The sequence below is a fragment of the Marmota marmota genome, unplaced genomic scaffold, assembly GCF_001458135.2.
Source record: "Marmota marmota marmota unplaced genomic scaffold, marMar, whole genome shotgun sequence".
Lineage (NCBI taxonomy): Eukaryota > Metazoa > Chordata > Mammalia > Rodentia > Sciuridae > Marmota > Marmota marmota.
In genome coordinates, this window is record NW_026000093.1 from 30,812,286 (window position 1) to 30,824,435 (window position 12,150).

Consider the following 12,150-nt stretch of genomic DNA (forward strand, 5'->3'; position numbering starts at 1 on the left):
CTCTCTCTCTCTCTCTCTCTCTCTCTCTCTCTCAGGATAAAATGTAAGGCAAGTGGGATAAAGTGTTAACAGGTGAATCTGGGTAAAAAGTATACTATTTTTCCTTGTACCATCTTACTTCTACTATTTTTTGTTAAGTTTAAATTATTCAAAAGAATTTCAAAATTATATTACAAAAAGTTTTCAAAATTGTATTACAAAGGGCTGAGGCGGTAGCTCAGTGGCAGAGCACTTGCTTCGCATGTGTGAGACACTGGGCTTGATACTCAGCACCACAGGAAAATAAATAAAATAAAGACATGCTGTTCATCTAGAACTACAATTTTTTTTAATTGCATTACAAAATTAGAATTATGGTACTGATTCTGTGTTTTAATAAAAATTATTAATTTCTAAAGAAAAACACTATTTTAAAAAAATACTACATTGTCTAGAAAATGAAAAGAGCTTACCCATGAATGGGAATGGAAAAAAGCTTTTCCATGTTAGAAAGAATAATTTGTACAGTCTCTGGTGTTCTGGAAGAGCCCAACTCAGTCACCAAAAGTGATTTGGTAATATCTGAAAAGGAAATGTTTCAGATAATCACTAGATTTTAATATTAGAATTCTAACAAAAATGTGACATTTGCAATCCAAACTATAATAGGACATTTTAATACCTCTTCCTAGTTTTATCAAATGTCTTTCTAAGCCTCAAATGTTAAAATACTGATATACTTATCTTCAAGTGATGATTTTAATAAGCAAAGAATCTAATTTTTTAGACTATTACCTAAAATGTATAGAATATAACCGGTTTACGTATGGGTCTGAAATAAACATTTAAAAAATGTAAGTACACAAAATCAACTCCACCAAAAATTAGAAGACAAATCTACCTTCTTGTTTTGAAACCTGCAGTTTTTGGCCATTACAAAAGGCACCTTTTCCTTTCCTGCCAGTGTACATCTTATCTTCTACACAACTGTACACAACTCCAAATTCCATCTGTGGAGGAAAAAAAAGTTTTCTTTATCAACCTGAGTATTTTTCTTTATTAAATCAGTATTTTTTTTCTAAAAAAAGGAACTGAAAAATTGTAGTATAGTGTAACAATGTATTCAAATGACAAAACTATGGAATACTTAAAATGCTCATTTCCAGTCTAGATAGAAAAAGAGGTTATCAAGCCTGAAATGCTCAACTCTCCTTCTACCCAAGTCTAGACAGAGCCCCTACTTTCCCTCTCTCCCTTAGTTTTAAATGCAGACAGCTCTTTCCAATTTGCTAGGGTGAAAATGCTCTCCTGTGTTTCTACTTTCTTGTCCATTCTCTGAAAAACTGCTCAATCAACTGATCTCTAATCTTATTCTTACTGACCAAATGCCTTATCTACAGAATTGGAGGCTGCTAGCTATCATTAATACTTCGATACTTAGTATGACACCTGTGTGCTCCTGGCTCTCTTGTTTGTACCTCACTCACAAATCCATCCCAGTGTCATGATTTTATAATCTTCTCCCTAAAAGCTGTGTAACTGGGGTGTTTCCATACCTAGGGTATTTCCCCATCTTCCATTACTTCCTTTGCCCTTTTAGCTCTCCATATTCTTACAGACTGGTCCATTTCAATTGACAAATTCAGCTACCACTAAAAACTTTGGTTCCCATCAACCCGTCACTACAGACTGAGAGCATATGCTTCCGCATCTTGTCTTACAGAAACCTCAGGGGTCAAAAATCACTTAAAAATCGCTTCTTCAACCTCTCCAAACTATTGTTTCTGATTGAAATGCTTTCCTTTTCTTTTTTATTTGGCAAATTTTTAATTTTCTAAGTAGCAACTCACATAACTAACTTCTAAGACCCCTTCTGGTAGAAATATTTCCCCAACCCACAATATGCAGAATTGTTCATATCTTCTTGTGTGTCCCACTGCCCTGAAGTATGAGTTCAATAGCAGGGTCAGCATACAGCCGCAAAGCTAATTATATGCTCAATGCTCAAATAGTTCCTTTGGGATGTTCTCACTTTTTAATACAATACTGCAGCTAAGATTTCAACTAATTTGTGTTTTTATTTTCAGAAATTTCTTAATTGTTTTATACATGCTGATATAATATACAAGCTCCTTGAAGTCAGATGTCAGTACACATCCTTTACTGTTTGGATAGTCAAGAAGTCAATCAGCAAAGAAAGGCTATAGCTATGGATTTTACTCAATTGAGTTCTGGATGTAGGTATTCAATGATGTTTAGGTCCACATTTTCCAACAATGCTTTGGCTCTTGCTCCTTTCTAGACTTTGAATATCTCTATTCACTAGTACCTACTAAAGTATTCCTAGCTCCCAAACCTCACCTTTTCCAGGCAGCATTTAAGATCACATCAACTGCTATAATTATCTGATTCTATCACATATATAATGGTGATTAGATACTAAATTGAATTTCATTTACTTGTGTCCATTTTCTCCTTACAATTACTGCTTCTCAGAAAACATTAAATTTTCTACACTGGAAATGGATTATGAAAATTTTAATAGTTCTATAGTTTACATTCAAAGTTAAACAATTACATAAACTGAATCTAGAGACAAATCTGAACTATTAAAGAGATACATTTACTCTTCCTCAGAATATGATAGCAAGGCATTTTATGAATGGTACATTTAAAACAACATACCTTTTTATTTACAACAAAGCCAATCGAAACAGCTACAAAAGGAAATCTTAAAAAAAGAGACAAAACCCACAAATTTACCAAGACAGAATTTAATTTTAATAAAATCCACCTTTTTCATAAGTGCTTACAAAGTTTTTCATACAAAGGCTCATCCCTCTTTCCCCAATTAAGTTTATAGAGTATGTAAATAGGAGGAAGGGAAGAAGCAGTATATATACACATATATTTATATTCATACATACAGAAAGCCTCTACAGGCATGAAACATATCTGTAAGGATTCACAAGAAACTGATGATAACTGTCATTTCCAGAAACAGATGTTGAGAAACCAGGGAATAAAGTGTGAAGTACACTTTGCACCGCATGCCATTTTCCATTTGATGAAGGTCAAATACCATGAATATAATAAGTATGTAAAATATTATTTTCATAAAATAAAAATAAATTGGAAAAAAGTTTAAATTGATCCTAGTTAAAAGAAGGGGCTGTATGCTCAGCCCTTTTTTTGTTCACTTCCCTCACAGCCTGAACCTATGATAAAACCAACTCTACAGAATAAATAGTTGTTGCTTATCTGTAATCCAATGCCAAGCTCAGAGCTTCACATTTAAAAAATAAACTGCTGGCCACAGTGATTACTTACGGCTGCCAACAGTTTGAACAGAGGGGTTCTAATATCTTATTCATAAGAGAATCAGAATTAATAACAAAATAGGTTCAATGTAACTACTGAAAATAAAAACTCTCAAGTATTAAATACTTGAATCCCACTGTATGCACTGTATTATCCTGTCTCTTATACACATGAAAGAAAGTAACTATATCTATTCCTAGGAAATAAACTGAAAAATTTAGGAGTAAAAAGCCACAATATATGTAACTTACTCTGAAATGGTTCAAGGAAACACACACACACACACACACACACACACTCACTCTCTCTCTCTCTCTCTCTCTCTCTCTCTCTCAGGATAAAATGTAAGGCAAGTGGGATAAAGTGTTAACAGGTGAATCTGGGTAAAAAGTATACTATTTTTCCTTGTACCATCTTACTTCTACTATTTTTTGTTAAGTTTAAATTATTCAAAAGAATTTCAAAATTATATTACAAAAAGTTTTCAAAATTGTATTACAAAGGGCTGAGGCGGTAGCTCAGTGGCAGAGCACTTGCTTCGCATGTGTGAGACACTGGGCTTGATACTCAGCACCACAGGAAAATAAATAAAATAAAGACATGCTGTTCATCTAGAACTACAATTTTTTTTAATTGCATTACAAAATTAGAATTATGGTACTGATTCTGTGTTTTAATAAAAATTATTAATTTCTAAAGAAAAACACTATTTTAAAAAAATACTACATTGTCTAGAAAATGAAAAGAGCTTACCCATGAATGGGAATGGAAAAAAGCTTTTCCATGTTAGAAAGAATAATTTGTACAGTCTCTGGTGTTCTGGAAGAGCCCAACTCAGTCACCAAAAGTGATTTGGTAATATCTGAAAAGGAAATGTTTCAGATAATCACTAGATTTTAATATTAGAATTCTAACAAAAATGTGACATTTGCAATCCAAACTATAATAGGACATTTTAATACCTCTTCCTAGTTTTATCAAATGTCTTTCTAAGCCTCAAATGTTAAAATACTGATATACTTATCTTCAAGTGATGATTTTAATAAGCAAAGAATCTAATTTTTTAGACTATTACCTAAAATGTATAGAATATAACCGGTTTACGTATGGGTCTGAAATAAACATTTAAAAAATGTAAGTACACAAAATCAACTCCACCAAAAATTAGAAGACAAATCTACCTTCTTGTTTTGAAACCTGCAGTTTTTGGCCATTACAAAAGGCACCTTTTCCTTTCCTGCCAGTGTACATCTTATCTTCTACACAACTGTACACAACTCCAAATTCCATCTGTGGAGGAAAAAAAAGTTTTCTTTATCAACCTGAGTATTTTTCTTTATTAAATCAGTATTTTTTTTCTAAAAAAAGGAACTGAAAAATTGTAGTATAGTGTAACAATGTATTCAAATGACAAAACTATGGAATACTTAAAATGCTCATTTCCAGTCTAGATAGAAAAAGAGGTTATCAAGCCTGAAATGCTCAACTCTCCTTCTACCCAAGTCTAGACAGAGCCCCTACTTTCCCTCTCTCCCTTAGTTTTAAATGCAGACAGCTCTTTCCAATTTGCTAGGGTGAAAATGCTCTCCTGTGTTTCTACTTTCTTGTCCATTCTCTGAAAAACTGCTCAATCAACTGATCTCTAATCTTATTCTTACTGACCAAATGCCTTATCTACAGAATTGGAGGCTGCTAGCTATCATTAATACTTCGATACTTAGTATGACACCTGTGTGCTCCTGGCTCTCTTGTTTGTACCTCACTCACAAATCCATCCCAGTGTCATGATTTTATAATCTTCTCCCTAAAAGCTGTGTAACTGGGGTGTTTCCATACCTAGGGTATTTCCCCATCTTCCATTACTTCCTTTGCCCTTTTAGCTCTCCATATTCTTACAGACTGGTCCATTTCAATTGACAAATTCAGCTACCACTAAAAACTTTGGTTCCCATCAACCCGTCACTACAGACTGAGAGCATATGCTTCCGCATCTTGTCTTACAGAAACCTCAGGGGTCAAAAATCACTTAAAAATCGCTTCTTCAACCTCTCCAAACTATTGTTTCTGATTGAAATGCTTTCCTTTTCTTTTTTATTTGGCAAATTTTTAATTTTCTAAGTAGCAACTCACATAACTAACTTCTAAGACCCCTTCTGGTAGAAATATTTCCCCAACCCACAATATGCAGAATTGTTCATATCTTCTTGTGTGTCCCACTGCCCTGAAGTATGAGTTCAATAGCAGGGTCAGCATACAGCCGCAAAGCTAATTATATGCTCAATGCTCAAATAGTTCCTTTGGGATGTTCTCACTTTTTAATACAATACTGCAGCTAAGATTTCAACTAATTTGTGTTTTTATTTTCAGAAATTTCTTAATTGTTTTATACATGCTGATATAATATACAAGCTCCTTGAAGTCAGATGTCAGTACACATCCTTTACTGTTTGGATAGTCAAGAAGTCAATCAGCAAAGAAAGGCTATAGCTATGGATTTTACTCAATTGAGTTCTGGATGTAGGTATTCAATGATGTTTAGGTCCACATTTTCCAACAATGCTTTGGCTCTTGCTCCTTTCTAGACTTTGAATATCTCTATTCACTAGTACCTACTAAAGTATTCCTAGCTCCCAAACCTCACCTTTTCCAGGCAGCATTTAAGATCACATCAACTGCTATAATTATCTGATTCTATCACATATATAATGGTGATTAGATACTAAATTGAATTTCATTTACTTGTGTCCATTTTCTCCTTACAATTACTGCTTCTCAGAAAACATTAAATTTTCTACACTGGAAATGGATTATGAAAATTTTAATAGTTCTATAGTTTACATTCAAAGTTAAACAATTACATAAACTGAATCTAGAGACAAATCTGAACTATTAAAGAGATACATTTACTCTTCCTCAGAATATGATAGCAAGGCATTTTATGAATGGTACATTTAAAACAACATACCTTTTTATTTACAACAAAGCCAATCGAAACAGCTACAAAAGGAAATCTTAAAAAAAGAGACAAAACCCACAAATTTACCAAGACAGAATTTAATTTTAATAAAATCCACCTTTTTCATAAGTGCTTACAAAGTTTTTCATACAAAGGCTCATCCCTCTTTCCCCAATTAAGTTTATAGAGTATGTAAATAGGAGGAAGGGAAGAAGCAGTATATATACACATATATTTATATTCATACATACAGAAAGCCTCTACAGGCATGAAACATATCTGTAAGGATTCACAAGAAACTGATGATAACTGTCATTTCCAGAAACAGATGTTGAGAAACCAGGGAATAAAGTGTGAAGTACACTTTGCACCGCATGCCATTTTCCATTTGATGAAGGTCAAATACCATGAATATAATAAGTATGTAAAATATTATTTTCATAAAATAAAAATAAATTGGAAAAAAGTTTAAATTGATCCTAGTTAAAAGAAGGGGCTGTATGCTCAGCCCTTTTTTTGTTCACTTCCCTCACAGCCTGAACCTATGATAAAACCAACTCTACAGAATAAATAGTTGTTGCTTATCTGTAATCCAATGCCAAGCTCAGAGCTTCACATTTAAAAAATAAACTGCTGGCCACAGTGATTACTTACGGCTGCCAACAGTTTGAACAGAGGGGTTCTAATATCTTATTCATAAGAGAATCAGAATTAATAACAAAATAGGTTCAATGTAACTACTGAAAATAAAAACTCTCAAGTATTAAATACTTGAATCCCACTGTATGCACTGTATTATCTTCTTATGTTACAATATATTATGAGCTGCTTTCCACATTTTAAAGATACAACACTCTATCACATTTAGATTCTAGGCCTTAACTTTATATTTAACAAGATTCTGTATGTGGTACAGACACATACAGCAGCTACAAGACAAGTTCAAATACAACATTTATGTGCAATCCCATCAAACTAGGTACTAACTTTAACTCTCCAATTTCATCAGGCTTTCTTCTAAAGATAATACACTAAGCTGCAACATATTTACTAAATTCTTATATAAATGAACTACTCAGTGAATCCCAACAACAAAGAGGTGCCATTAATATAAAAAAAGGAAATCTTAAAAAACTGAGGCTTACAAAGATTAAGAAAGATTTAAAAGAAATCTTTTAAAAATTGAGGCCTACAAGGATTAACTAACTTGCCTATGGTCATAAAAAGAATTTAAGATGCACCAGAATTCAAGTCCAAGTCTGTTGATTCTAAAATTTGTGCACTTTTAACACTGTTTTCCCTCTTGAACTGAATTCATTCTATACGGACAACACTCCATTAATGACCTTTCATTAGTTTTCTACATTGTACTTTCTACAAGTCTACAACATTTTTACTGCTTCTTCACCTCCTCTATATATGACTAAAAGTCCACATAATACGTTTTGCTCTACTATTAACATATACATTTCTTTAGAATAAAGAAGCATAAACAAATTACACAACTCCCTAAAGTATGTATGTTTCTTGGAATATTCTGAAGTTCCACCCAGTTAATATACAAACAGTAATTATATTAAAAAATTAAAAACATACCTATGTACAAAGTTAGTTGTTCCATCAATAGGGTCAATGATCCATGTGGGGTTATCAGTCAAGATACTTTTTTCCCCAGCTGCCACAGATTCCTCACCAATGAAACTAAAAGCAAGAAAGACAAACTTCTAATCTCTACATTGTTTCCAACAGTTATCAAACAAGAATATTTCTTTAGCACAAGAATGGACTATAAAACATAACCAAAATCTGTACATTATTTTTCCACTGTTGCTTCTTTGTTCTTTCTGTGAAACCTGATAAAAGTGACAAAGCTTTATTTCTCCCAGAGCAAAGGCATATGAAGTTACAGATTCAATAGAAGTTCACTGGATTAGACAAAAGGGAATGAAGGGAAGAAAGGGGGGATAGGAATAGGAAAGACAGTAGAATGAATCAGACATAACTTTCCTATGGTTCATATATGAATACACAACCACTGTAACTCCACATCATTTACAACCACGAGAAGATATACACCATGTGTGTATAATATGTCCAACAATACTCTACTGTCATGTATATCTATAAAGAACAAATTTTAAAAAAGAAAAGAAGTTACAGATTCAAAATTCTAAAATAAAATGGCAGGGTATGTAATGGCACACACCTGTACACACACACAAGCACATTTACTGCAGATGAGAAATCATTAGGAAATATAATTTTACAATAAAAAGGACATTTATTGCAGATGAGAAATCATTAGGAAATATAATTTTACAATTAAGTCTATAAATTCTCTACTCATTTTTTTGAGTGTGAGCTGGACACAGTGACTTGTTTCTAGCTAACAGAATAAAGTAAAAGTGACAGTGAACAACTTTGAAGACTTCTCACAAATGGCCCTGTGATTTCCATCTTTGAGGACAAACCTGTTGTGTTATGAGCTGCTTAGAGAAGAGGCCCACATAGTGAGGACCTGAGGGAAGCTGCTAGACAACAAACCACAAGGCGCTGAAGTCTGCCAACAACCACAGAAATGAATGGATCCTTCAGTATCCTAGCAATCACTTGTCATGTTTTCTTTTTTAATCTTTGTTTTTAATCTTTTTCTGTTAACTGTAAACCTTTTTACTGGAGACATTATCTTTAGCCACAGCTTTAATGTTTAAGAGACCAGGAAAGGCCAATGGCATGACTACGAAAAAGTACAGAAGCACAGTGGACTTTAAAGTAAGTACAGTGCTATAACTTAAAAATGATGAAAATGTCTCTACTATATTTCTGTACCTGAGATCCCTGATTTTAGGATTTTCTTTTAAGCTCCCACAAGCTACCACTACTGTAACATATAAAGAAGTTTACAATATAGAAAATATAACTGAGCTTTAAAATCATGCCTATAGCAGATTTTTGCCTCCTAACATTCAAATGTTCCTCTTATTATGAAAGAATCCAAATTTTCTTCCCTTTTCCCTGATCTCTGGCACTTCAAGCACAAACAACCTAAGCTTAATAATCACATGCCGCTGCCCAGAATTTGTAATCTTAAACCAATGAGGTAAAGACATAAGACTGGGTAGAAAGTATTCAAAACCATCAGTCAAGGGTAAGGCCACCAGAGATACCCTAAACAATGGTTGCTGTGTTATCTGTAAGTATGCCTTCTTCCCTCTCCGCAGTCCTGGCCTGAGCTGCCCAAAACCCTCAAAATAAATTCCTTTTCAGATTAAACTAACTAAAGTCAGGTTCTGTGTCTAGAATTAAAATTTTTGTCTAATATATTAACTCCAACCTAGGCTTCTTATTATCACTGGAAATTGATATAAGAAATACCTGTGAGATGGATACTTTTCCTTTATGGAAGAGATAAGCATTTTTTCAACTTTTTGGTCTGTAGCAGTTACCAAATCAGCCGGAGAACTTTTAATCATAACATTCATTTCACATTTTAGAGCTTCACAGATCACCTAAAAAGATTTTTTGGTAAGCAAACAGAAAAGTCATAATTAATTTTAAATCAAACAAAAAGATAAAATACTGTCATAGGATTTAAAACATTCACTTACAAAAATTGTTATAAAATAACTCTTTAATGGCTATGACCTTCTCAGCACAAACTTATATAACCTTACCTCCTATTTTAGATTCATAACTGTCATCACAGAATGTTTAATGATATAAATTGAAATAGTCTCTCTATTTAAAGAGTTCATTAAAATGAAAGCAAATGTAAAATAATCAAAATACATGTTTTATCTAACAAGGCAATCATGCTCTACTATATCACATTATGGTGGACAAAATTTTAATTTGTACCTCTCCAGCTTGTCTTGCTAGGGTTACTGCATAATCCATGCATTCCTGCCATGGATCAGCCATCTTCTGATTATATCTAACACAGAGAAGGACATAGTAGTTACTAATCTCTGATAGTTTTAATCATATAACAGTTAGTTTACAAAAGCATCTCAATTAGCAGAAGATTTTCATTCCAAGATTCACCCCCTCTCCTATTTTAAAGTTCATTTTTTCCCAAAAATTTACTTGTAGGTCCAGTAAATATCATTTTTTATCTAACACTTCACATCTATTATAGAAACATTTTTATCACAAAAAACAGACTATGATATCATCTCCCTAGGTGTCCATACCATATTAGATTAAAAAAACAAAACAAACAAAAACCTTAAGACACCTACTGGTTTGGAGAATGAAAAAGGACAAACAAGAAATAGTTTAAAAGAGAGGTATATGGTTGGATGGAGAACAAAAAATAAGAAAAAAAAAAAAAATACTTAAATAAAAGAAGCTTTGAAAATAAGGAACAAAAGGCACACGTACTAACAAAAGCCAGATAGGTGCTTAAAACAACAATTTTTTAAAATAAGTAAAGATAAAAAATTTAAGGTTCAGAGGTGAGAAATAATTCTTAAGACTATATAGAAAGATGATAAAGACAGAAATTGATTTTAATTCTGATTTTAAAGTCAACTTCTCTATTTGGATTCTGAGAGAAGATTCCAGGACTAAAAATATAATTTAAAAAAATTAAATTTATTTCCCTGAGTTTTACAGAGAGGAAAAAAAAATCACATAGTTTTGTATTGTGACCTGTCCAACTTTCCACTGACTTCTGAAGATTCACTACTGCTTGACCACACTCCAAAGTGGTCAAGTGGTCTGCCTAGCACAGAGAAGCATTTTAAGCTGACATACTCAGAACATCTGGCACTCTTTGTGAGCAATCTTAAATTTTTCCTCTTTTAAAATTGAGAACAGACATAGTTTCATCTTGAATACTACTCAGAAATCCATATTATATTGCTTACATTACAGGAGAAGTGTAACAAGAACAGGGGAGGGCAAGGGACATATAGGGCTTCTGCTGGTTGTTTTTTCTTCCTGAGATAAACATTTAAAGAATTTTTAAAAGGAGGTCACTTTTTGAGTTATATAAGTAACTGCTTAGAAGTCTTCAAGAATAGTATCCAAACTTTATTCCACTCCCCCTCCCACTCTCTTCTCTCATCAGAAGTAGAATCCTTGGGCTGTGTGTGTGTCTGCTTCCTCCCATTACTTTGCTCAAGTCTCCCACTTCACCTTCTGATTGCACTAATATTGTATCAAGAGCTCAGATTCTTCACTTTTGTCTGCAAAGGCTGGATGGGTTGCTAAAAACAGGATTAAAGAGTTGGAATCTCTACCTCCATTTTGTATCCATCTTTTAAGATGAGTCACCTAGGATTCCAGGAAGAAGTTCAGATCAATAAACACCTTGTGAAAAGATGAAGCCACAAAGCCCTCCCTGATCAAACCTGATGTGGTGGTGGACTAGACCACAATTCCTTTGGCAGCTGTGAAAAGGCTCCAGCTATGCAAACCCCCAACCCCTGCCCTCATTCCCCTTTCTATAAAACCTCAAAGTTAGCCCCTAGAAGACAGGATTAAACACTGGTTACATCTGATTGGTTGAATCCCCAGAAATAAGTCTCTGGCCTTGGACTCTGGTAAAATCTAATTCTTATTCAATTCCTCAAGGCTCACTTCAAAAGCTACCTTTTCTTTTAGGAATTCTCCACCCAGAAGTTGTTTAATCATTCCATAAACAATTGATGAATACCTATTATATGCTGTATACACACTATGGTGAGTAAAACCAGGTCCCATTCATTTACTTTCTAATGGGGAGTCAATGTCAATTTAAAAAATCACAGACTACATGAAAAATCATAAATATTATACAAGCTAAGCAGAAGAAATACAATGAGAAGCATATAATAGGGGGGCTTTGACTGAACTTAGGTATCCAATAAGGCTTCCCTGAGGATATGATTAAACTAAGATATAAAAGA

The 12,150-nt window shown here is 33.4% G+C and overlaps 1 protein-coding gene across 4 annotated transcripts in view; it reads right to left on the bottom strand.

Moving 5' to 3' along the window:
• The window catches only part of Impa1 (inositol monophosphatase 1), a 34,349-nt gene that overhangs the window by 13,178 nt on the left and 9,021 nt on the right, over positions 1–12,150 (bottom strand). For all 4 annotated transcript variants that reach the window (XM_015485916.2, XM_015485911.2, XM_015485914.2 and 1 more), the window contains 6 exons: positions 10,115–10,190; positions 9,632–9,765; positions 7,853–7,957; positions 6,266–6,311; positions 4,482–4,590; positions 4,054–4,162 (listed from right to left, as the gene is read on the bottom strand). In XM_015485916.2, the coding sequence (XP_015341402.1) occupies positions 4,054–4,162; positions 4,482–4,590; positions 6,266–6,311; positions 7,853–7,957; positions 9,632–9,765; positions 10,115–10,177 (566 nt within the window). In that variant the 5' untranslated portion in view covers positions 10,178–10,190. The remainder of the gene's footprint in view (positions 1–4,053; positions 4,163–4,481; positions 4,591–6,265; positions 6,312–7,852; positions 7,958–9,631; positions 9,766–10,114; positions 10,191–12,150) is intronic.